The sequence below is a fragment of the Triturus cristatus genome, chromosome 2_1 (assembly GCF_964204655.1).
Source record: "Triturus cristatus chromosome 2_1, aTriCri1.1, whole genome shotgun sequence".
NCBI lineage: Eukaryota > Metazoa > Chordata > Amphibia > Caudata > Salamandridae > Triturus > Triturus cristatus.
The window spans coordinates 591,288,797-591,316,295 of record NC_140581.1 but is presented as its reverse complement, the minus strand read 5'-3'; the positions used below and the strand labels follow the sequence as shown (position 1 = coordinate 591,316,295).

Genomic DNA, 27,499 nt, shown 5'->3' with positions numbered 1-27,499 from the left:
ATAAATCCAAGTAACTTATTTGAGAAATCCCAAAATCAGCAAAGCGGCACACCAAAGGAAAACACATTTATTGTATGTATGTATGTATGTGTGTGTGTGTGTATGTATATGTGTATATATATATATATATATATATATATATATATATATATATTCACTTAAAAAACCATAGGTTTCACACATGTTATAGTTAGCTGGACATTTCACTCGTAAAAAACCCTAGAAATTCCCCTGTTATAGTTAGTTCAGCTAACTATAACTCGCGCGCCCGCAATCCACTGCTGATGACGTCACATATTACATCACTCATGACATGGTCAGTGGCATCACTCATGACCTCATCCTTGTGATAGAGTGGTGGTCGCGCGAGTTATAGTTATCTGAACTAACTATAACGGTGGAATTTCAAGGGTTTTTTACGAGTGAAATGTCCAGCTAACTATAACATGTGTGAAACATATGGTTTTTTAAGTGAATTTGCAAGTTTTTTTAAATGCTAAGTTATGTATGTTTTATTATATTTTTTATATATTTATTTTACAATAAGCTACCTATGTATATAGTTATAGATTGACTGTAATATGGAATGGCTCGTTTAAAATGTTTTTTTTTTTTTAAAGGTTTTTCACCGTGCGCGCACCCTGCGATTTTTTGAAAAAAAATAATAAAATGTTTTTTTCACCCTTCGGGGTCCTTCAGGGACCCCCTGACAAAGGCTAGGGGGTCAGGAACTCTCTACCCTGCCCCCTATTCACGTTCTCCACCTTTCTTTTTCACTGTGTCATTCAAAATGGCGGCCGACACTTCCTGATTTCGACCGATTCGAATGCTGACTGACATGTAACCACCAATCAGAATTACGCTCGCGCACGTTATGGTGCGCACGGTGCGCGCTTATAGATATTTGTGTTTTTTAAATGCAATTTTCTCAGGAACTACTGAACAGATTGACACCATATATGCAAAAGGCACATGCCTGACCTGAGGACTACCTCTTTGCCAAATTTCAGGTAATTATGTTCAGCCGTTCGGGCTGTACCTTCGACTAAAGGTCCTATGGGAAAATGCATTGGGAAAACGCGTTTTGGGACCCCCCCTTTTTCTCAGCCCCCGCTTGACGAATCACCCCGAGACTTTCAGGGTAGGAGCTGAGCGGAGCGCCCCATTAGTTTTGAAAATTTTGCGAGTATTCGTCAACCGGTGCCAAAGTTATTCAAAATAGAATTTTCAGATTTCCTATGGAAACACGGTCCTAACTATAACTATCTACTGGCGACCGCCAGTAGATAATATGCGTATGTATGTGTATATATATGTGTGTGTGTGTGTGTGTGTATATATATATATATATATATATATCTACTGGCGGTCGCCAGTAGATAGTTATAGTTAGGACCTAGTTTCCATAGGAAAAGCGTTTTTTCTTTTCCCAATAACTTTGACGCCGGTTGAAGAATCTTCGTGAAATTTTTATAACTTGTGGCCCGCTCAGGTCAGCTCCTATCCTGAAAGTTTCGGGGTGATTCGCCAAGCGGGGGCCGAGAAAAAAGGGGGGGGTCCCAAAACGTGTTTTCTCCGTTATTTTCCATAGGAAACTTTAGACACGGCTACAGCCCGAACTGCCGAACGGAATTACACCAAATTTGGCAAAAGGTAGTGCTTGGTTCAGAAAGCGCCCTTTTTTTTAATGGTGTAAATTCGTTCAGTAGTTGCTGGGAAAATCAAAAAATAAATGTTTCGATATTTAGAGGTGCGGTGGATCCGTGGACCCTCCCGACCACGAGCTTTATTCTAATTGGCTGTCAACACTCTAAACCAGGAAGTGTTGGCAGCCATCTTTTGACATTGTAGAACCGAGTCACAAGAAAAGAGAAAATCAAACGCGAAAAACAAGAAAAGGAGGCCGGGTAGAAACACCTGACCCCCTAGGCCTGCTTAGGGGGTCCCACAAGGACCCCAGGGCCAAAAAAAGCATTTAAAAGGAAAAGAAATTGGCGAGATTCTCGCACCCAGCGCAAATTTCAGCCCAACATTTTTAAAAAGCAAAGCGTGGACACCCGCGTTTCGTTATTTTTTAGCCCCCGGGGCATGCAATATTGTAATAGCTCCAGGGACCTCCACCCCCGGGGTTGGTATTTTTAATGTGTGGGGGGGCCTTGATGGCCCTGGGGACCGCCACCCCCCAGGGCTGTCTCCTGCAGTGACCCGGGGTGCCCACCCCGGGACACTGCTGTTTACAGTGACAGGGCGGGAGCCGGAAACCTGCTCTCGCTTCAATGAAGCAAAGCAGAATTGCTTTTCCACAAGGGGAGTTGCATGTCAGCAGCTCCCCATGTGAAAAAGCAATGCCGGCTCCTGCAGGACACGGGGAGCCATCGGGACCGTGGGGGCATTGGGGATCCCCCCATGGTCCCCAACGGATAGGGCCTGCCCCGGGGATGGGGTCCCCGGGGCTAGAAGTGGCCCGGGAGGGGGGCCACGCAGCCCCCCTCCCCCCAAAAAATAAAAATAAAGGCTGGCCCCTGGGGATGGGGAGCCTGGGGCCAATAGAGGCCTCAGGAGGGGGGCCACGCAGCCCCCCTCCATTACAAACCCCCCCCAAAAATGTGACCATGCCCCAGGGGATGGGGTCCCTGGGACCGGAATTGGCCACGGGAGGGGAGCCACGTAGCCCCCCTTCCCGTTCATATTTTCTTTTCTATTTAAAAAAAGGGGTCAGGCCCTGGGGGATGGGGTCCCCAGGGCCCAAAAAAGGAAAAACAAGGGGGGCCTCACAGCCCCCTTCTAAAAAAATAAATAGAGAAATAATAACAAATACACCGCGGTCGCGCCGGAGGCCCCGCCCCTCCCAGCAACACTCTGCAAACACGCCCTGTGGTGCTTTTTAAATTGGGGAATTAATTCCCCTTCAATACTGTGGGTCCCTGGGGGCCAACTAGCCCACCTGGTACCTCCAGTAAGCGCCACAGGGCTGCGTTGCAGAGAGGTGGTCCAGGCCACGCCCCTTTTTACACCTCTCTGTTGTGGGCACAGGATGATTTTGCAACAAGGCCTCTTTTTGCCCCTCTGTTGGTTCTTTTTGCCCCTCTGTCGGTTCTTTCTGCCCCTCTGTCGGTTCTTTCTGCCCCTCTGTCGGTTCTTTCTGCCCCTCTGTCGGTTCTTTCTGGACATCTCTTCTTCTTCCTGCACTTTTCTTTGTCTTTCTGGACTTCTGTTGCCTCTTTCTGCATTTATCTTGCTTCTTTTTGCGCTTTTCTTCCTCTTTCTTCACACGTCCTACCTTTTGTAGGCATAGTTAGAAATTAGCATTTAAAAAACCTTATACATTCACTGAAAAAACCATAGGTTTCAGGGACGCTATAGTTAGTTGGAGATTTCACTCGTATAAAACCATAGAAATTCGGCCGTTATAGGTAGTAGACCTAACTATAACTAGCGCCCCCGCAATGCACTGCTGATGACATCACATATTACATCACTCATGACATGCTCAGCGACATCACTCATGACATCACTGATGACATCATCCATGTGATCATCTGATGCACCTCCTCATATTCTAATAAAACCTTTCATACACCCACTCTAAAATACAAACCTCCAATATCGAAACCATAGACAGACCAATAGCAGTTAATACATACCCGCTCAGTGATTAATACCTCTACACACACATCCATCCACTAACCCATACAGTCACTCATACACCCAGTCATTCATCTATACAGCCACTGATGTATCCACTCATAAACCAATATAGACACTCACACACTGCAACTCGCCCAAAGAGTTACTCATACACCTGGTCAGCCATTCAAAGAAACTATCACACACCCATTTCCTTGCTTATACAGTCCTACACACACCACCACACTTATTTATACAGATACTAACACATACTTACTCTCTTAAACAATCACTCATAGAAACACACGCATCCATACAGATACTCTTGCAATCACTCACTCTCACATAGTCATTTATATATTCCAACACTCACATATACTGCTTTAAAACCTATTTAGTTACTCACACATGCACCACTGAGACATCCATTTACTCACCACCACACCCATGCACACACTCACCCACCCATACAGGTGTTTCCATATGCACTCTTGAACCTATACTCCCAGTGAAACAACCACTCCCATATCTAGGCACAGTCACACACCCCCCCCCACCCACAAAGACAGTCAGACACCTATACAGATACTCAGACAACCAATAAATAACCCATATAGGCACTCATGTAGTTACTCGCCAAGCCATGCAGCCGCTTACACACTATCAGACTAATAAAGACGTTCACAGAGTTTAGTCTCTAACCCATGCATTCAGTAAGACACATTTAATCACTCACTTATACAGTCAGTCACACAACTACTAAATCATCCATTCAGACATTCATACACCCACTCATACTTCAATACACCTTGGCCTATACATATATATATTATCTACTGGCGGTCGCCAGTAGATAGTTATAGTTAGGGCTGTGTTTCCATTGGAAATCTCAAAATTCTATTTTGAATAACTTTGGCGCCGGTGGACGAATCTTCGCGAAATTTTCAAAACTAATGGGGTGCTCCGCTCAGCTCCTACCCTGAAAGTCTCGGGGGGGATTCGTCAAGCGGGGGCCGAGAAAAAAGGGGGGTCCCAAAACGCGTTTTCCCCATGCATTTTCCCATAGGACCTTTAGTCGAAGGTACAGCCCGAACGGCTAAACAGAATTACTTGAAATTTGGCAGAGAGGTAGTCCTCAGGTCAGGGATGTGCCTTTTGCATATATGGAGTCAATCTGTTCAGTAGTTCCTGAGAAAATTGCAGTTAAAGCACATAAATATCTATAGCCGCGCACCCTAACGTGCGCAAGCGTAATTCTGATTGGTGGTTACATGTCAGTCAACGTTCGAATCGGTCGAAATCAGGAAGTGTCGGCCGCCATTTTGTTTATTTTCAGTGCGAGAGTGAAAAAGGAAGGTGGCGAACGTGAAAAGGGGGCAGGGTAGAGAGTTCCTGACCCCCTAGCCTTTGTCAGGGGGTCCCTGAAGGACCCCAAAGGCAGAAAAAAACATTTAATATTTTTTTTAAAACAATCGCGGTGCGCGCGCGCACGGTGAATAACCATTAAAAAAATAATTTAATATGTAGTTTATTGTAAAATAAATATATAAAAAAAATAATAATACATACATAACTTAGCATTTAAAAAACCGTACAAATTCACTGAAAAAAAACATAGGTTTCACACACGTTATAGTTAGGAATTAGCATTTAAAAAACCTTGCAAATTCACTTAAAAAACCATAGGTTTCACACATGTTATAGTTAGGTGGATATTTCCATCGTATAAAACCAATGAAATTCCCCCGTTATAGTTAGTTCAGATAACTATAACTCGCGCGACCGCCACTCTATCACAAGGATGATGTCATCAGTGATGTCATGAGTGATGCCACTGACCATGTCATGAGTGATGTAATATGTGACGTCATCAGCAGTAGATTGCGGGCGCGCGAGATGTAGTTATCTAAACTAACTATAACAGGGGAATTTCATTGGTTTTTTACGAGTGAAATGTCCACCTAACTATAAAATGTGTGAAACCTATGGTTTTTTTAAGTGTGTGTGTGTGTATATATATATATATATATATATAACATATTGTAATACTTTATAGAGACACACATTCACTAGATGATGTCATCAGTGATGTCATTTGAGATGTCACTGAGCATGTCATGAGTGATGTAACGTCATCAGAAGTGCATTGCAGGGCGCGAGTTATAGTTAGGTCTACTAACTATAACGGCCAAATTATTATGATTTTATATGAGTGAAATCTCCAACTAACTATAGCGTCCCTGAAACCTATGGTTTTTTCAGTGAAAAAAATAAATTAAAACACACACACCCCACACCATAGTCTATTAAACCAAACAGGTTTTTTTCTTTTTTTATGCTGCAGACATGCTGTATTCACATATTGGAAGGTGCTGTAATATGTGATAAGAAGAAAAAGGTGACTCAGTGAAATAAAATTTTGGCCTAGGATCACCCAACTTGAGACTAGTTTGAGTCAAGCAGGTAGCAGTTAGGTCTAGTAGATTTTTCAGGTTACTAGATCTGCAGGTCAAGAAACATCTTTATAATTTTCCATGACTTGTGTTTATGCCTCATCTAAGTACATGTGCTTACTAGGAAGCATTAGTACTATTCTATTAAAGTTGTAATGAAAGGTTTATATATTTTTGCAAATGTAAAGTTTTTGTGGTAAAGAAATGGTAACCACTTTTTTTTTTAAGTAAAGGCATGTTTTCCTCTTTTTATTTTTCTTGTATATCAGCCTCTCAAAGCCAGACCTACTGACTTTGCTAGATCTTGTTTTATGTTTTTCTTTAGCAAGAACTCTTGAGAAATCTGTGCTTTATTGTGGAATCTACTCAAGTTAATATTTTTCCAGGTAAGACAGTTTTGGTACCAGCATGATGCCTTTTCTGGGTGAATCAAAACATTGAGCATTCTTCGTTTTTTTTTTTTTTTTAACATATGTTTGTATTTTCACATAACACCACACTTACGTTTTAACATTAACTAAATAAATTGTAATATTTGCAAGATCCTTTTGTCATATCTATTTATTCAAATACATTTTCATTTTAGCACACACAAACAAAACACTGGCTCATAGTTGCAGTATTACAAACCATAAGACGCAGCGTACTAACTAGAAGCTAGTCAGTAGGCTTACCTCTTAATGTCTGTTCACCATTAGAAATAAATGCAGACATGTTGTTTACTTTTTCTTAAACAGTATTGTACAGTCAGCTAATCTACAGTTGCACTCTATTTCGAGAACCGAAGTTTGTTCACATTCTGAAAAGGTTGGTCCACAAACTAGGCAATAACTATTAGAATGGACACTTGCTACCAGATTAACCAAGCAGGATGGAGCTGTTATAAATGTTTAAATGCTTCAAGGTAGACTTTGTTTTCTCTCATTGCAAGTACGTTGATACTCTTTAATTATATATGTTGAATAACTAAGTCCTAAGTGGAACACATACTCCGCTTAACATGGCATGGTTATTCTGAGCCATAATCCACTTGCAGATGCAGATATACGTGAGCTAGTCATAACAGTCTGGACAGTTTGAGCAGCTAAACATTACTTATTAATTTAGCTCTGATTTCAGTCTTTGGCAAAATTAATATAAACATCAGAACATGAGAAATGGCTCGAACATTATACTAATTTTGCTTTCCCCGTTCTTTGTGATTGTATTTCTATTTTCAGAAGCAGGTAAAGTCTTTGTCAAAGCAAAAAATGCCTAGTTTTACAGTCATAACTCATTTGTTGCTTGTTTGTTCCTTTGAATGTTGCATGACTTCATAACCTCAATGTTAAAATATCCGTTTTTAAATTAGCAGGAAGGAGCTGTTCTATCAACATAAATGAAAGCTGACCACATTCTGCGCCCCTTCATTCCCTGATGACCATTGTACAGGGGGTTGGTGTTCTATATCATCTAAGCCCAAGATGTTTTTTGTTCTTAGATTTCTTAATCCATCCATCATTTATTATACAAAATTATAACATCAATTATCTCAATATTCATATTATTAATCCAAGTTCATTTCCGTTTTTCATAAAAACAAATTCTAGCAGTTTAGTTGGTTTTAATGTATCTCTCATAATCTAGCCAAATCTTGTTAAACCTCTTAGATGCACCATTTTTAAATTTGCATACTTTTTTTTCGCTTTGGTACACTTATTTCAATCTACCAAGACAGGCAGAAAATGGTGGTGGTGCTTTTGACTACCAGTAATTACTGCTATTTCTATGAGCATTGAACCTTCGCTTTATTGATTGTGAGTATGACTCCCTAGTGCCTTGCACAGCCTAACTATTGAAATAGGATCCGGATTTATCTGAATTTCTAAACATTCATTACGTGGCTGCAGATTTTAGTTCAGAACTCTTTAAGCTCTGAACACATTCAAATCAAGTATCAAATTCCCAGGTTCAAAACACCTTGGGCAGTTATCTTAGATATTAGGGTTGTGTTTGTGTAGAAATATAGGGCTGAAATACTCTAACAACTGGGCAAAAAATTGATTTTCTTTTTTAAATGTGCACCCTTGAGGGCTACTGTGTTACTGTTTCCATATTGCATAAATTATTGTGGTTGATGTTTCACTGGACTGTTTTTAAACATTTGATATTGCAATAAACAAGAATTATTTTTGAGTTGGTGTAGAATAGTCCTACTAGCTTATCCCATGTTGACGTGGCCGTTCCTTACAAAGATGTTTGACTATATCCATGGTATTTTTATCTGTCCAATATTGGTAATTTAGATAGTGCACCATTCATTTATCAGTAGAACTGATAACAATGGACCTTTGCTTCTTCCCTTACAGCTTCCTATGAGATGATTATGCTATTAATCAGCCAATGATCATCTTATCTGAGTCCAACATGTTGGATGATTGTATGGTCTTTAGGGCCACTGTGTCATCAGTTTTGTTGTGTTTGCCATTGGGCACTAGGATCTGTAGTCAGCCGACTACTGGTCCCTTTCTCCATGTAAATAGTCTGAATTTGTGTCTACATCAAATAGACCTGGAGCCACCAGACATGGGAGCATGTATGAAGCAAAATGGTCGCTAGAGCAACTCACTGGGGATTCCTCATGGACTGTCCCAAGGGAAAAGTTGAATTGACGAAGGAGGGCCTGTTTGAGCCTTTCAAATGCATCCTCTGAGTTGGCTTGCCGGCAAATCCTTTTGCCGTGAGTCTGACACTGAAGACTCTGGTGTTCATCGGTTTCTGGGTTTCTGGGTTGAGCCTCAAAGCTCCCCCAGTGGAGAGGTATGTGCTGGTATGAGGCCAGTAATAGAAGCTACTTAATGTGCGCCAGGGCATTGCTTGCTGCTTTCTCAACAGACCTATCTTCTGTCTTTGAGAGACCCTCATCCCAAGAGACCTGGTCTCCTACCTCCTCTGGGAAAAATTCTTCCATGTCTCTCTGCATGATTTGAATCGGGGAATACGAGTTTCCTATGATGAGATTTAGGGTATTAGCGGAAGCTTTAAGGACCCCCTTTAAGTATCTTGGGGGTAATGCTGCCTGTGCTGTTTCCTAACAATGACTGCAAGATAGGTCTCCCAGTAGGTGGTGTCACGCTACAGGCAGGGTGCAGTGAAAAACATAGAGGTGATGAGTATTGGAAAATATCAGTGCCTCTGGGCGAATTTCAAACTCGCTGTATGCTGCAGGCAACGCAGTTACACTCTGTCTTCCTCTCTCTGGAAGTGCAGGACCTCCATGGCACTGAGCTACCGAGGGCTGCTTGGGTGAAATCTGGTGTGCGCAATGTTTGACAGTACCAACTGGTGCTAACAGTACCAACCTGCCGCACCTCAGAATCGCTTTGACATAGCCGCACAGGGTTACCCTGAGGCAGGTGCCCACAGCCACCTTGCGTGATTAAAAGGATTTAAACAAGCAGCACGTGTGTCACCACAAATCACTCAGACCGTTAAACTACAGCATTGCCATGGAAGTATTACAGTGAAAAGAAAAAGAAAATTGACTTATCTGAAAGCTTTTGGGACTATCATGTTATCTCATTGGTTGCTTAAAATGCAACTTTTCCAAAAAGATCGTGGGAAGTGTAGGGGCTGTTGTGGTTTTTTTGTGTGTTTTGCTGCTGTTTGAATAAAGCAAGGAGAAGCATGATACTCGCTTCCGGTCCTGACCTAGAAATTAATTTCAGAAGTCTCAATATTTTGATAAATTAGCGTTTCATAAATAATCTCCATCTCGGAGAGGCACTCCATGTAAGGTCTCTATCTAAAGGCATATCTGATAATTGATTGGGGAGTGTGTGTGATGAGACTAAATGAATAATAAAAACGAGTCCAATATTAGCAAAAACAACTTGAAAGAACTCTACGACATAAAAAGGAAACTCCGGGAGATGCAGCAAGCCTAAAAGACCTATTAAAGACAAAGCTGGGAAGACAATCATGGGTAACGAAGACCAACAACGGAGGTGGATGGAGCACTTTGAAGAACTTCTGTTCCAACCCGTGCCACAGTCTCCACTATACATACAGCCAGCTGACAAGGACTTGCCAACTGACTGCAGCAGACAAACCAAGGAATAAATAAGGCATGCCATAAAACATCTGAGAATGGAAGGAAGCAGGATCCGACCACATTCTTGCAGAGGCATTGAAGACAGATGTTGAAACATTAGTAGATATGCTCTACCTCATGTTTGGAAGCATCTGGGAAGAGGAAAAGGTGCCATCAGACTGGAAGGAAGGATATCTTATCAGGAGCCCCAAGAAAAGTGACCTGAGTAACTTCACAAACTACAGAGGAGTAACTTTTTTATCAACCCCAGGCAAAGTGTTCAATAGAGCCATCCTGAACCGAATAATGGAACAATTCGACGCTCAGTTGCAAGACCAGTAAGCCGACTTCTGCAAAGATAGATCCGGCACAGACCAGATTGCAACACAGCACATCATGCCCACTAGATGGAATGGAACTCCCACCTATGTTAACTTCATCGATTATGAGAAGGCATTAAAGGAGTGGACAGAGAGACCCTTCAGAAACTCCTTCACTACTACAGTGTGCCATAAAAACTAGTCAGAATCATCAGGAACTCTTACCAGGGAATGACCTGCAAGATTGTCCATAGAGGACAACTCATGGAAGCCTTCTAAGTGGGAACTGGAGTCCGCCAGGGTTGTTTGTTTTAACTTCTTGTTGGCCATAGACTGGATCATGAAGACATCCACAGCAAGGAGAAGAAATGGGATCCAATGGGCACCTTGGACGCCGCTCGACGACCTGGACTTTGCAGACGACCTGACCCTACTGTCCCATACACATCTGCAGATGCAAGATAAGACCAACAATTTGGCGGGAACATCATCAAAACTTTGGCTCAACATCCACAGTGGAAAAACAAGATTCTGAAGGATAACACTGCCAGCACAACTGCAGTCACTCTTGCAGGCGATGCACTGGAAGAGATTGAGGCCTCCAACTACCTGGGCAATGTCATCGACGAGCAGGGCGGGACAGACACCGATGTCAAGACAAGAATAGGCAAAGGATGCTTTCATTCAGCTAAAGAATATCTGGAGCTCCAAGGACCTAATGCTGCCGACCAGGATCAGGCGTTTTAACAGCAACGTAAAATCAGTCCTGTTTGGAGCAGAAATTTGGAGGACAACAGTGACCACCACCAGCAAGGTCAAGACCTTCATTAATACAGCGCTGATGAAAATCCTTAAAATCCGCTGGCCAATCACCATCGGCAACAACGACCTATCGCAGCAGACCTTTCAACTCCCTGCTCTTGAAGATATCCTGAAAAGACACTGGGGCTGGATAGGTCACACCCTCTGCAAGCCCGCATCAAACACCACCAGGCAAACCTTGAACTGGAACTCTCGAGGGAAAAGAAACACCTGGCAACAAGGCCTTGGAGCTGACTGCAAGGAGATGGGTTACACCTGGTGTCAGATGGAAAGAAAACCCTAGGACAGAGATGGCTGGAGAGTCCTGGTTGATGGCCTATATATACCCCAGGTGGGGTAGAAGGTGTAAGTAAGTAAGTATGCAAGCAGTACAAGAAGGAGGGTTAGACTGATGTAAATAAGCCTATTGTAGTGTGGACTGACAAATAATTTGTTGTTGGCTGTGTAACAGATTAGGCATTAGCGAGGGAGGATGTAAGAGCAGGAATCTATTTGTTCCAGTGTAATTTTAGTCTATTCACTCCCAGGGTATTGGCTTTGGAGTTCCAAGTGATTCACTCCCTTAGAATAAGGGTAGTGTAGGAGGTAAAGGGTCTGTTGTTGCACATTCAGAACAGCTTTTGTGTTTCAGAGTTGTGTTGGGAAACTCCTTTCCATGATTAGTGATGCTGCTGATTAGGGCCAGATTTGGGTATTTAAAAACACAGGTGATGTGGAATTCTTGGTGAATCTGTCTTGTTTTCCACCATGTATCTGATGGGACCTGTCCCAATTGAAGTTACTGTGAGCAGAAGTTGGCAAGGAGGGTGATAATACATGGAAGTAAAAAGTCAGGAACTCTGGCTCCTTCTATCAAGCAGAGTTGTGTGCTCAACCATATCCAATGCAAGGACTAAAAGTCTACAATTTGAGGACATCCATCAAGTCACATGTTTATGATGGCAGGATTAGAATGACCTGAATGTACTTCCTCTTGCTATCGAGAAGGCTTTTGTTGGTACACTTCAGTGATACTCAAAAGCGTAGATTTATTGACTCCTTTTGATTTTCCATTCTTAATTTTGAATCCGCACTGGCTACCCGTGAAGTATCCATTTTACTACAATCAAACTCCAAATGCTTACAAATATGTGTATGCTGTAGGGCCTTTATATCTAATTTATTTGAAAGCCTGGCAGTCACTTGTGATTATTTGCTGCAGCCTTCACTACCAATCTGTTTTATCCTACATGCAAGAGGTCATACCTTTTTGTGGAGGCGGTTCCATGGCTATGGATCTGTTTGGACACAACACATAGTGTCACCAGTATTTCTGTTGATAAAATAACATTAATTTTTCCAGTACAGATTTGGTTAAATGCTGCTTTCCTTTATGTACTCCAAATACAATGTATTCTTTTACAATGCTTTGATGTTCTTTTGAATTATCATGGTGATTAGAAAAGATGTATTACTTGGGCGGTCATTCATTATCTGGCTTTGTGGGGGCTAATCTTGGGTTATACTTTTTTGGTTCTCATTCTGAATAAATGGTATTGACCCAGGTAAGCCACATACCTCACAGCAACACAGGCATGTTTTTGAGATGCTTTCATTTAGTCCTCCATTAAAATGTATATTCTGTATATTAAGACAAAATGATATTAGAAGATATGTGATAACGTTACTTAAAGTATTTACAGCTATTACAGCTGTTTCCTTTAAGTTTTTGTGGATGCCTTATCTAGGTGCCTTTTTAGGTGCTTGGTCTGTCTATTCCAGACTGATTAGAGCAGTGCTGTCCCTTATGGCTGGCAGGATAAGGATGACAAAGTATTCAAATGCATTCTATTTAAAGTAACTGCCTATAAATGTGGCTTGTGTGGATAACCTGAAAGTCTAGCATGGATCCAGACCAACGATACCACTCTTACATGAGAGGAATAGGCGATCACATTAAAATAATACCAGTACCAACATTGCTAACAAGGAACCTAGTTGTATGTGTGGGTCTACTATTATGTATAGCATTATTCATGTTCTTTCCTTCTTCATTCAGGCAGTGCTTAAAGTGGAGAAAACCAACTATAATGCCTGGGTTTTTATTGGAGTGGCTGCAACAGAGCTAGACCAACCAGACCAGGCACAAGCCGCTTATAGAAAAGCCACAGAGCTTGAACCTGACCAGCTCTTGGCGTGGCAAGTATGTGCTTAAACATATGTGTCGTAATGTATCATTTTAATTTGGACCTTTGTGTATTTATCATTTATTTGTTTTTTATGAGATATATTCTACCTAATGTGATATGTTTCAGAATTCATGCATGAGTAAATTTAGTTTTCTGTCAGAATCCATCTAATGCTATTTTCAGCTCGACCATAGATTTCACTCACATTTCTCACAAAAAGGAGACCATAAATGTCATTAAAACAAAGTTTGTATCTAGTGTCAAGTGTCATTGTTCTTATTGGTATTCTTTATATTAGCTTTACAATCTAGTTGGTAGACTGTGACTTGTGTGTACACAAATCTCCAGAATTTCCTGAGCTGTGGTTTATTCAATTCTTTCTATGGGTCACTGTGAGAAATGGAGTTGTTGGTTGAGGAGGTGTGAACCCTTCTCAAGCAACAGCCACAATCCTTGTCCGGGTAAACCACAAAAAGTCACTAAATTAACATGTGCTTAACCATCTGGTAGCTAGTACAAACGCAGTCAGGTTTCACTTGGAGGCAATGTGTAAAGTATTTATGCAGCACACAAACAGTAATAAAGTAAAAAGACAACACAAGAAAAATCCTACATCAATTTAGAAAGATAGAATAACGTTTTATGCATAAAATGTGACCACAATAAAAATCCAATTGGTAGAACCGGAGATGTGCAATTTTAAAGAGTTTAGGTACTTATAGCCCCAAAAAGTACAAAGTGCGACATGTGGTTATCTGGTCGTACGAGACAGGGTGAAGGTCACAAGTTCAGGCCGACTGCAATGGTGCACTGGCTGGATACAGGGACCAGAGTAATCCCACTGAGATTTACCTTCTCTCAGTCTGGCGCAAAGAGTCCACTTTGTGGTGTTGGCCGTGAGGATCAGGGAGAGCATTGTGGTGGGTGGTTGTTGTAGCGGGAAGAGCACGCCGGGAATTGTGGCTGGTCATCGCTGTAGTATGAAGAACTTGTCGGTCGTTGCATAGGGTCATTATCGGAGCATTGCGTTGGCTTTTGATGCTGTAGTGCGAAGTACAGATTTCGTGTTGCCAGTGGTCACTGTAGTGTGAAGAGTTGGGTTCTCCAGTGCTTCACATTGGCAATCAGAGCAAGCGGCAAGGTCTTGGTGAGAACGAGCCTGTTCGTGGTCACAAAGAGCCCCAAATTTCCGGAATTGTCCTTAGTGTTTAGAAGAGTGCATTCTGATGCCAGTCAAGGGACCAGGACCTTGGAAGGTACATCTCTGTGATCAGGGACTCATTCTTGCCAAGGCCAGCAGGGCTCAGGCAGGTCCACTTGCTACAGGACAGGTGAGCAGTTACAGGGAGTCCTCTGGAGCTTGTTGTCTCTCTGTAGCACTAAACAGGAGGTTAGTCAGCTGACCTATGTAGTCGCACTCCTTTATGGCCTTAGGGTGCTTACTGAAACATGAGGCACAGGCCAGTGAGTAACGGTCCAACCCGAAGCACCACTGGCAAACAGTGAAGGAGTCCATGATTTACATCTGTCTCACAGTCCCAACAGTGTTTAAACCCAGAGTTTTTAGGGAAGGCATGTTACTGCATTTTTAAAATTTAGCGTGAGGAAAAAATCTTCTCTGAGGGGGCATAGCTTCGGATCCTTGTCAAAGGCTTGCAAAAAGGGAACTGATGTCATTGCGCCAGGTCAGGTGCTATATGGCTTCAGTGAAGTCACTTGACAGAGCGGCCAATGTCGTTCTGAAGCCAGCGCCCCTACCAGACACGTGAGAGCTTTGAAATGTCCATATCCAGTCTGACTCGTGGGATTTTTCTAAAGGTGAGGGGTCTGCAGGCAGAAGTATCTATCAGAAAATGAGTCGTCATGATAGCAAAATGGATATTTTTTCACATATAAAGATAGATACTGTATCATCTAAAATAGCACATATTTTTACTTCTGATATCCTTCATCTTCACAGTAAACCAAAAACTGATATCGGATCAAGATTTCATTACAAATGCAACTTTTTTAAAAATTCTTTGCCCTTAGTGAGTAAATAGAACCTGCATTGACTTCTATCCAAAATCTAGTGGTCAAACAGAATATTTAAACACGTGTTGGTGTAATGTTTAAGAATTCTATCCTGACCACTTGGAAGACACTACTTCCTATAGCCAAATTTGCATATAATAACACTATTCACTCCATCACTCCGGTTTTGCTATTTTTCTGCTCATAAAAGTCTTCATCCATTAGTTCTACAGGATAGTCTTCCTTCTCTTCTTTGCACTTTGGGATGAAGGCTAATTTGCTAGTTTCATAGTGAGCCAACATGTATGTGGTGTGGAAGATTTAAGCACATAAATTACATCCTAAAGCGGCAAACACAAGAAAACTGTTACTTATAACACCAACATTATTTGTAGCCAGTAACCTATGCCTTGACATGGCACAGGGAACTGCACAAGGAAACCATTGGTTAAGAAGAGTTTTAACTATAAAAGGTTACTCATGTCCCCACTGAAATGCAGTATTATTGCACACTATTCATACACATGCTCTATTAGTCAACTAGTGATAAAGTACTGGTGTACTGCACCCTTGCATTTTAGGGGCCTAGCCTGGAGTAGTAGTACACTTGCCTTGAAAGATGAGAGTAAAGTAACCTGAGAAAGGAAGGTTTTGAATACTGGCAGTTAAAACCCAGAGCACCAATGTCAAGCCACAGGGTAGTACCTCAAATTGGTAGTGTGTAGAGCCCACCACAAATCGTAAGTACTTCCGATGTGACCGCGGATCAGGGATGCAGGTCGAACAAGTTCAGTTCCCTGAGATCCAGGACAGGATGCAGACCAATGTTTTTCTTGGTAACCAGAAAGTAACATGTGTAACATATATGACCCTTTTCCTGTTCTGGCAAAAATGTCACTATTCCTTTCCGTAGGAGTTCTTCCATTTCCTGTTACAGCATAGCAAAATGGTCTGGAGGGAGATGAGGGGAAAGTGGCTGGAGGGGGATCAGGGGGAAGCCTGTAGGAAGAGTAGGGTGTAACCCCTTACAACAATTTGGAGGACCCGCTGGTGTGAAGTAAGGGCCTCCCAGGTGGGAGAAAGCAGGACACCCGCTCTCCCACAGGCTCTGAGTGGGTTTGGGGGAGTAAACAAGGTCTGCTTTCATGGTGGTGCTGGAGAGGAGTACGAGGAGAAGGAAGAGGAGGTTTGCTGGGTAGATCTGTGACCCACTCCTCTGGCTCGGCCTCTGTACTGCTTGACAGTGTAGACTGAGGTGCCCATTGCTCGGACCAACAAGTTGGATATATCCAATCAAGAGATTATCAAATGCGGGGAGGTATGTTGGAAGTCTTGTATCACCCCTCGGATATGTTGCTGCATGTTCTTCGTCATAGGAGGGACCATCAACTGAGCCATGTCCCACAAGGCCTGGGTGAAATGTTCTAGGAGTCAGTTTGCATTAATTGATTTCAGGGTCCTGCTTCCTGCAGAAAAGTGTTCTTCCTCTAGGCTCCAGTCGCTTTGATTCCTTGTCAGCAGGGGTTGTTGGGAAGGCTCCACCTGATTGACCAGAGCAGGAAGCATGTATCACCAGTGTTGGACTTGGCCCTTTGTGGCTAAAGTTCCTTAAACTTTTTGCCTTCCTCCTAGAACTTTTTCTGACCTTATGTTGCTGACTTAGATGCTTTGTGCACTTTGCCACTGCTGATCAGTGTCAAAGTGAAAGTGCTCCCTGTATAAAGTGTTATGGTAATTGGTTGTCCATAATTGGTACGTTTGCCTTACTAGTAAAGTGCACTATGTGTGCCAGGGCTGGTAATGCAAATGCTACTCGTGGGCTTGCTGCCCTATTTATGTCCCCCACTCGAGTAGCCCTAAAGAGAGAACTCAGGCCTGCCACTGCAGTGCCTGCGCGCAGTTTGCTAACTGCCATGTTGTCCTGACAAGTGCACCCACTTGCCAGACCTTACCCTTCCCTTTCTATGCACATCAGACACCTCTATGGTAGGTCCAGGGTACCCCCCTAGGCAGGGTGCAGTGTCTGTGAAAGGTAGGATATGTACTGAGGTGTGTACCATGTCCTGACAGTGAAATACTCACCATTTCGTTTATCACTGTTGCAAGGCCCTCTTGCCCATAGGACAGAATGGGGAAGGCTGTGTAATATGTTTCCAGCCTAACTTCACATAGGCTTAAGATGGAGAGGTGAAGTTTAGTGTGCCTGAACTCACAATTTAATAACACCTCTTTTTTGTGAAGGTGGTTTTTGCATTGTGTGTTTAGAAACTGCGCTTTTAGAAGTGGCTGGTTTCTTTGTTCTAACAACTCTGTGTGTCTCTGCCTGGTTGTGGATTGACTGTCTGGATTTGAATGTGATAGGATCTGGGAAATGTCCAGGGGAGGAGGTGAGACAGCAACAGGCAGGCTGACCTGCATCTGGAGTGTAGGGGGGAGGACTAGCTCCTGGAGGTGAAGAGGCCTGGGCTGCCGCCATAAAACAACTACTCCACCTCCCGCTGAGTGATTGAGGAACCAGACCACTGCTAATCAAAGGAAGAACGTGTAACTGGCAGGGAGACACCCAGAACTGGTTTGGACAGGGGTCAGTGCCCTCCTGAACACAAAGACTTCAAAGACATTTAGGGGTAGAACTATGAGAGCTGAAACCCCTGAACGTTGGACTGATCAAGACTGAAAAGGATTGAAACTACTTCATGGTCAAGAGGAACCTCTGCCAAGGAAGAACAGCTGAAGAGACTGAAGCAAAGGACTGACCCTTGCTGTGTGTTCTGGGACTGGCCTGCAGTTTGCTGATTTAACAGCTACAGCGTTGCCTTGCATCGGAGCTGCGTTGTCATCGGAAGTGCCCAGCAGGACTTCCGACGAGCGGGGAGTGCGAGGGAGCCAGGCAGCGCATCCCCCAGGTAAGGCTTGGACTCTGGTCAGGAGCCGCAAGCGTGTGGGGCCTGGGGAGGCGCAGGAGGAGTACAGGAGTGCTCCCGTCTCTCCCGCGGAGTCCTCGAGCGGCCTGGACCTGCCTGGCAGGACCGGGGCCGTCCTAGGAAGTTCAGGACTGTTGTCTGTGGTTGGGGCCTAGTGGTGCCCATGCTAATCGTGTCGATTGGCCTTTGCATTATTCCTGCATTACGAACTGCCTTATTACTTGCATCGAGAATTGTATTATTCCTGCATTACGAACTGCTGTATTACTTGCATTAAGGAGTGCGTTATACTTGCATTAAGGAGTGCGTTATACTTGCATTACGAACTGCCTTATTACTTGCATCGAGGATTGTATTATTCCTGCATTACGAACTGCCGTATTACTTGCATTAAGGAGTGCGTTATACTTGCATTAAGGAGTGCGTTATACTTGCATTAAGGAGTGCGTTATACTTGCATTACGAACTGCCTTATTACTTGCATTGAGGATTGTATTATTCCTGCATTACGAACTGCCTTATTACTTGCATTGAGGATTGTATTATTCCTGCATATGTACTGCCGTATTACTTGCATTAAGGAGTGCGTTATACGTGCATTACAAACTGCCTTATTATGTGCATTGAGGATTGAATTATTCTCGCATGACTAACTGCCTGATTACTTACATTGAGGATTGCCTTATTCTTGCATTAAGGACTGCATTAGTCTGTCGATACGAATTGCATTACGAACTGCGTAGCATTGCATTAGGACTGCATTTGAACATCGTGAACTGCTCATTAATACCGCAAGAACCTACAAGTGTTTGTTGGCCTCATTTTTTGTTTAAATCTGTTTTTATTGTTTTAAAAGAAAACACTCTTTGGCAGCATACATTACATACAGGAATTCGTAAGCATGTGCAGGTGACCGTGCCGTACTTGGGCCAATAGCTACTGTACTGTAACATGCATTGAAACTATACTTCAACAGCTACTCACTCAAGAACTAACTGCATTATCTTTGGCAGTTCTGGTGCAGTCTCACAAGGAGTGACAGCAGCAACCGCGCGTCAACCAATGCTTCGTACATGTTAGCATATGCCGCCCGCCCAGTTCAGGTACTTAAAACAGAGGAGTTACATACAATTCCCAAGAACTAATCATAACAATAACAATGGCAGCTTGAACGATTTGTGCATACGTGGCTCTCCCCCTTCAACCACTATCTCCCCACCCTTCCACCCCCGGGGTCACTTGTGTGCGCCTCAGCTTTAACCGCCCCTGTGTGATTGCGGACACCTCAGCGTTGGGTAAGAGGATGTAGGGGCATACTACCCCATCAGTGGAGTAGCCCGTGGTCCACCCTCGCGCAGACCCTGCCTACCACCTCCATGTGCCCCGCGCGACCCTCCTCTTCCAGGCGTCTGAGCTCCCCCGGCAACTGCTCCCATCGGTCCGCCATGGGTTCCTTCCGCAGCCCCAGAGTTTCCTCCCTCCGGATAGCGGTCTCCTCCGCCCTAGCCCATGCCTGAAATGAGGAGCTCCATGCCCGCGCATGCGGCGATTCATGTGCCTTCCATCGCCTCGTAATAAGGCGTTTTGCTACTACTAGCCCCAGGTCTAGGAATCGGGACGTTACCTTGTCTTTGCGTGATCTTTTAAAGTGGTGCAGAATGTGTTCAGGCCAGTCTAATGGGATAGTACGACCCACAGTCCCCTGTAACAGCCCACTGACTGCTCTCCAATAGGCGCCAAACCTCGGACAGCTCCACAGCATGTGTAAGAATCCCGCCCCCGGTTCACTGCACCTAGGGCACATAGCGGTGGTGCGATGAAAGTACCTGTTAATCAACTCTGGTGTGAGGTAAGCCCTGTGTACAACGAATAACTGGATTTGGCGGAACCGCATGTTTCTGGGGATACGCACTGGGCCCTTAAGGATCCTCTCCCACTCCTTGTCCGCCAGCGGCATTCCCAGGTCCAAGTCCCATTTGGCGCGAAGCCGGTCCAAGCTGATCGCCGTCTGCTCCCTTAGCGAAGCCGCGTACCAGCGGATCAGGTGCCCACCTCTCCCCATGACGTGTAGGTATTGCATGGTTAGGTGCTGGCTAGGCTCTGTGGTCATGTCCCCCCATTTGGCTGTCAATCTCGCTATCAGTGAGCGGTGTGTCAGGAACCCACCGGGCGGGAGCCCGTCCTCCGACACCAGGGTCTCGTATGGTATAAGCTCACTCTATCGGTACAGATCTCCCAGCGTATGCACGTCCGCTTCCCACCAGCCCAGGGGCCGCGAGCACTCCTCCACCACCAGGGGAGCCCTCCAATGGTATTGCCGGCGCATATGGGACAACAGCACAAGTGAGGTATAAGGCCCTCCTGAAGCACCTATATGCCACTGCCAGAAGGAGTGGCAGCGGACGCGTGGCTGTGTTAAGGGGATGAAAGGACCTAGTTATACGCTCCAGTGAGTAAGGCTCCATTACTGTGGCTGTATCATCCCTGTCTCTATCAGCCAACCAGCGGGCTACCCATTGCAACTGAGCGGCCAAGTAGTAGTGTTCAAAGCAATGTGCGGCTAGACCACCCCTGGCTGTCGGCAGAAACAACTTCGCGAGCGCCAGCCGGTGCCTGGCAGTGCTCCAGACAAAGTCCCGTAGCATCTTATTAAGTCTACCAAAAAAGGCGGGGGGAATATATGTCGGCAAGTTAGCAAAGTAATACAGGAGGCGGGGAAGCATGGCCATTTTGGCGAGCGCCACCCTGCCCGTAATCGTCAGTGGCAGTGTGCTCCAGAAGTTCACCTGCGACTTAAGCGCCGTGACCGCCCTTCCCAGGTTCCCATCGAATAGGTCAGCCGGGCAGCGGTAAATTTGCATCCCCAGGTAGCGGAAGGTATCTTCCTACCATTGGACAAGCGTACCATCCAGACAGTATCCCGGGTCCTCGGTCCCAGCACTAAAAGCGTACAGGCAGGATTTAGCTGCGTTCACTCGGAGTCCCGAGATAGTGGCGAACGTCCACAGCAGCTGAGGCAGCCCCTCCGGCACGCACCCCACATCCTTAACATAGACCAACAGGTCGTCGGCATAGAGCGACACCTGGTGAACGGCGTCCCCCAGCGGTATACCATCCCCCAGGGTCGCCTGTATAGCTGCAGCCAAGGGCTCGATTGCCAGGGCAAACAGCAGCGGGGACAGGGGGCACCCCTGCCGGGTGCCACGGCCCGCCGGCACTGCCTCCGAGACGTAGGGGCCCAGTCGAACACGGACTGTGGGGCTCCCGTAGAGTAGGTCGACCATCCTGAGGAATCCCCTGTCCAACCCATATTGCAGCAACACCACAGACAGGTAGCCCCACTCCAGACAATCAAACGCCTTCTCCAAATCTAGGATCAGGCATCCCGCTCTGGGCCACCTGTGCACGGCCTTGGTTGCCACCCTGAAGTATCTTCGAAGGTTTAGCGACGTGGACCGCGCAGGGACAAAGCCGTTCTGGTCTGCGTGCACCAAGTGAGGGACCACTGGCGCCAGCTGCTCCGCTAGTACTTTTGCGAGGATTTTGTAATCCACGTTAAGCATCGCTAGGGGTCGATATGAGCCCAGTGCCATGCGGTCTCTGTCCGGCTTAGGCAGGGAGACCAGGAACACCTCCCGCATGGAATGGGGGAGCGACCCCTCCTCCAACGCTTTATTGTAGAGCTCTCGCAGCAACGGCGTCAGGGACTCGCGGTATGCTTTATAGTACTCTGCGGGTAGGCCGTCTGGCCCCGGCGTTTTCCCAGATGCCATTGACTGGATTGCCTCCCCAATTTCCTCCAGGGAGAGAGGCTCGTCAAGCGCCGCATTGTGTGCCTCTGAGGCATCAGGTAATTGGATGGAGGCTAGAAACTCCCCAAGCAGATGTCGAGGACCAGTCCCCTTGGCCTTGTACAGTAGTTTATAGTGGTCAACGAAGGCCCGATGTATTTCGCGTTGCGTGTAGACCAGCACTCCGTCCTCCCTTCGGATTGTTCCTATTGGGGCACGCCGGTCCTCCTGCCGTATTAGCCAAGCCAAAAGTCGGCCCGCTCTATCCGCTCTAGCATGTGTTCTGGCCGTATGGGCAGCGTAATTGTGGCACCGGAGCCTCTCCAGGAGCTCCGCGTGCTTTCCTTGGAGATCCTCCAGGCTGTGCGAGTGCCTACCCCCTCCTTCTCCCTCCCTTGTACCGCAAGAGCTCGTCCTCTAGGTGCGCCAAGGAGTCAGAGAGTTCCTTGCGTATGTTCCAGTTGGCCCCCAGGCAGTGTCCCCGAATGGCCACCTTCTGGGCATCCCACTCTACCAATGCACTGCTCGCCGACCCTTCATTTGTATCAAAGAATGCCAATATAGCCGTACCAAGGGAGGAGCGGAACTCCGAGTCCTCCAGCGCACTCGGTTGAAGCCGCCAGGTGGGCACCGGCGGCCGATCCGCCACCCAACTAATCTGAAACCACAAAGGGTTATGATCAGAGTGTGTCCGACTCAGATATTCTGACCGCGCAATGAGCGGGAGCAGGGACTGGGAGCCCACTATCCTGTCCAGTCGGACGTGCAGATCGTGCACTGCCGAGTAGTAAGAGTATATCCTATCCCTCGGGTGGAGGGTGCGCCACAGGTCCTGCAGTGCCCAGTGCGTGAGCCAGTCCCCCAGTGCCCGAGCATTGGACTCCGCCATCGTGGCACGCAGGGGAGGAAAGGATCTGTCCAACTGAACATCCAACACCATGTTAAATTCTCCTCCCAGTAGCCAGGGGAGCCCAGCATAAGGGTGTAGGAGCTGCGTCAGCCGCACCAGGAAGGACGACTGATCCACATTGGGTGCATATAACGAGCCTAGCAACATCTCTTGACCATTCAGCTTCCCCCGCACCAGCGTGTACCTGCCCTCACGGTCCACCACCACCACCTCCTCACAACTGACAGGGACGCCTGCTCGCACCCAGATCAGCGTGCCCCGCGCATGCGCCGAGTAAGTGGTGCCGTACGTTTGCCCTCTCCAACGTCTGGAAAGCCTGCCCAGTTCTAACTGTGTCATATGCGTCTCCTGCAAGAGGGCAATCCCGACGGAGTGCCTCTGTAAGTAGGAAAAGATGGAGTAACGCTTTGACGGCGTGTGCATGCCCCGTATATTCCAGGTCACAATATTAGTGTGCGTCATCGTAAAGCTGGTTGAGCAAGCAGGGCTGGGGGTGAAGCGTCCGCACCGGGGGGGGGGGTTATGGCCCAGGGGGAACGTGTTAATGCGCTGCCATGCGAACAATGTAACTACTGTGAACAGTTTAACAAATGGGGCGTATTCCCAACAGGGCATCCGTCCAAACCTCAGAGATGATTAACGTTGTATTATGTCAGTATAGTGCCTGGTGGGGTTCGTGTGCTATTATCGACTTGTTGGTACAATTCCCCCTCCCTAGTCTCCCCTAGGTGAAGGGGTGCTTTGTCTCATCCGGTATGAAACTGCCGCGCTAGCCTAGCGTGAGGTGTAGCGGCAGAAGCCCACAAATGTGTCATCCGGTGTCGCGTGCCATGCGCAACCCGCCCCCGCGCGGCCGGTCGCCCCCAGCGCTAATCCCACGCCCCCACAGAGTCCCAGGGGCCCCCGCATCACCCAACGCAGCTTCAGGGCAGGTGTGCGGTCATGTCTAGCGTGCATGGTCCCTACCCAAGCGTGGTACAATGACATCCCATCACACAATCAAGTCAGCAGTCTGTGGGGTTACCACTGGCAAAGTCAGGTCTTCCGAGATCGCCGTGGACGGGGACGACGCACCACTGGTTCCCGGAACACTGTGCACACCAATCTCCATGCAATCGCTGCTGTGTGGTGTTCCAAGTGTCGCCACCGCTTCGAGTACCTCCTGCCGCTCCATTATGATTCTCTCAGGGCTAGGCGCCACCGGCCCAGGCCGCGCCGACTGCCGAGCTCCCCGTCGCTTACGCTTTCTGGGCCTCCTCTCCGGGCGGCCATCGGGATCCGGACTCGCGGGTCTCGTTCCCGTCCACTGCCCCGACTCCTCCAGCCAGTCCCATACATCCGCCGGGGAGTCAAAGAAACGGGTCCCTTCCTTTGCCACCACACGCAGACGGGCCGGGAACAGCTGAGAGTAGGGTAACGCCAGCTCCCGAAGCTGCCTTTTCACCGCCAAATAGTTGCTCCTGCGCCGCTGCACGGCTGCGGTGTAGTCCGGAAAGAACATAACTCGGCTACTGCCAACTGTCGGGTCCCCAAATTTGCGAGTTTCACTCAGGACTGCATCTCTGTCGCGGTAGTTAAGGAGCTTGAATAGGAACGGGCGGGGTCGGGCCCCCGGCCTTGGCTGCTGCGCTGGCACCCTGTGCGCTCTTTCCACAACAAACTGTTGAGCTAACACCCCCTGTGGCAGAAGATCCCGCAGCCAGCGCTCCACATATTGCTCCGGATTTCTTCCTTCCACTCCCTCCGGAAGTCCCACGACGCGTATATTATTGCGTCGGGAGCGCCCTTCTGCATCATCGATCCGGTCTTCGAGCGCATGGACCCTGTCCAGCACATCTTGCAGTGCTGCGCTATGACTCTGGGCAACGGGCTGGAGCTCCTGAAGTGTCTGGCCGTGTACCGCAACCCTCTCGGCCAGCTTACGATGGTCAGCATGGAGGAGTGTAAAATCTGAAGTGACTTTATCAATCCTTGTTTCTAGGGACTCCCTTGTCTGTTCCAGGGTGGCGCTAAGCCTCTCCACCGCCGCAAGCATGGTGTCCATTTTAGCCGACAGGGCCGCCGATTGCGGCTCCATGTCTCCCCCTGGGCGCCCCTGTGTGGGTTCCAGGCCCCCCGTGCGGGACTGTCCCTGCTGTGTTTTGTCACAAAGCCGACCCATCGTGTACTGCTGAGCAGTCGGCATCCACAGTCCGTCCACTGGCGGCGTGGGCACAACCGGGTGCAGGTCCCCCTATCCCTCTGTGGTACACCGCTCCGTGCGGCTGCTGGAGCCTCCTCTCAAGTCCCAGGGCCTAAACGACCGCCCTCAGACAGATGGGGAAGGAGAAGAGAAACCCCCTCAATCGTGCAGGCTCCGAGGGGGGAAGCTGTTCCGTCGGGCGGCGATGTCCCCGGGTCAGCAAGGGGCTCCCAGACCGTTGTGTCCTGTATCCCTCCCCAGGACAGCGCGCCACTTCCCTTGTCTCTCTGGTGCACCGGCCAGTAGAGTCTCCTGTGTCTCCCCCCAGCAGCGCTGAGTTTGATCAAACCAGTCACACACCGGCCTCACCAGGTACACCCGACAGGTGCCCGCCGGCGATCCGCCGAGCCCCCGGATTCGTCCGCACCACGCCACCTGGGCCTCATGGGATACCACCAATCCGACGCTGCGGCCACTGGAGCACGTCCTGGGCCTCCACAACCAGTATCCAGCACACAGTCTCGCAGAGGGCCCCTTATTTCCCCACTGTTTGTCCCTCGACACTTCTTGCAGTGGTAGACTCACCGCTCACAGGAGCTGCCGCCGTCGCCCTCAAGATGGCGTCTCCCACGAAATGGCGCCCGCCGCCGGTTGCACCAGTCCTCAGGCCCTCTATGTAGACTAACTCAGCAGCGAGCATCCCTCATCACAGCCTCCGGGCCCTCCAGACCTTCCGGTCGCGCTCCCTCTCCGCTGCTGTGCCCCCAGGTGGCCGCTCCGCTCAGCATCCCCCGATGTGCGCCGGCCCCGGGGCGCAGCAGTCCGACCTCCTCTTGCCGCGTCTCGCTGCGGGTGCGACCACAGATCACCCGGGCTTCTGCTCTCCCCACAGTGGCAGCAGATACTGTTCCCCAGGCTCCGCAATCGCCAGCAGCCCGCTTCTCGCCCAGTCGCCACAGGACTCGCTGTGCTTGTGGGGCCCGCGCAGGCCCAAGGCCCCAGCGCACCAGCGCACCTTCCGCTCCTCCACCGCGATGTCTCGACAGCGGCGACAGTCCCCTCCACTCAGGGCTACGGACTTCACGTCCTGTGGGCTGCACGTCTCTCCGGGCCACACCGCTCCCCTGGGTCGCGGCTCCGCTGCACTCAGCCTCCGGTCGCTCCGCAGGCGGTGGCAGGCCCCCAGGTCACGGCTCAGATCGCCGCCCCTCCTCGTCGCGCCACCTCAGCTGGGCCTCCCGCTGCACCGCAGCACCCGGCAGGGAGCCCCCAGGCAGTCCCCGCGGCCAGTCTTCGGAGGCTCGCAGTCTTCAGAGTGCACCGCCCACCTGAAGGAACGTCCGCTCGCACAGCACGTCCCCAAGCTGACGTCCAGTGCAGCCTCAGTCTCCAGTGGCCGCGCGGGCGGCCACGCACACCTCTCCTCCTGGGCCACGCTAGGTCGCGGCGCCCCGATCGGCGCCCCGCTGGACCGTGCAAGGCTCCCCGCCGCTTCCCCACACCAGACCAACGTCCGATAGGCTCGATCTGCCCCCTCACAGGAGAACTTGCAGGATTAATCGGAGGTAACGGTCGGAGCCTCAGGCACTCGCGTCCGCCATGTTGGCCGGTTGGCCACGCCCCCCCCCCCCCCAAGTGTTTGTTGGCCTCATAACCAGCCAAGTGAAATATTACGAATACGCATATGTTGGAATTTTATCATTTTGGTATTACCGTATTTTTTTCTTCTTGATAAAGATACCACTATTTTAATACATCAGTGTGGTGTCCATTTGTGGTGTTATCACTGTGTTACTGGGAGTGTGGTTGCAAATACTTTACACATTACCTTGAAGTTAAGCCTGGCTGCTCGTGCCAAGCTACCGGGGGGTAAACAGGGGTTATCAAAGAGGGTATCCCTCCTTTTCCTGACAGGAAGCAAGGGTCCCCATTTGGACTAAGGTAACTGCCTCGGCCAACTAGAGACCCCCAGTTCTAACAACCAGGCTTTCTGATGAAGCGTGAACAGAGAGGACTGGTGGGGCACCTAGTGCAGGATGGTAACGATGAGCAACTAGCCTGTTGACCGCTGGGACCAGAGATGGGTTCTCCGAAGCTGCCATGACCAGTTCTAGAATGGCCTCATTACATAGAAGAAGGAGCTCGATCGCTGAATTAGATGTCAAGAAAATGTCTATAGGAACATTTGTTTTGGTATCATGGTTAGAAGCTATAGGT

General features: G+C 47.7%; 1 protein-coding gene across 2 annotated transcripts in view; it reads left to right on the top strand.

The window, feature by feature from the left end:
- Positions 1 to 27,499, top strand: part of SKIC3 (SKI3 subunit of superkiller complex) — a 1,406,584-nt gene that overhangs the window by 62,893 nt on the left and 1,316,192 nt on the right. For both annotated transcript variants that reach the window (XM_085632495.1, XM_085632494.1), the window contains exon 3: positions 13,333 to 13,476. In XM_085632495.1, coding sequence (XP_085488621.1) covers positions 13,333 to 13,476 — 144 coding nt within the window. The remainder of the gene's footprint in view (positions 1 to 13,332; positions 13,477 to 27,499) is intronic.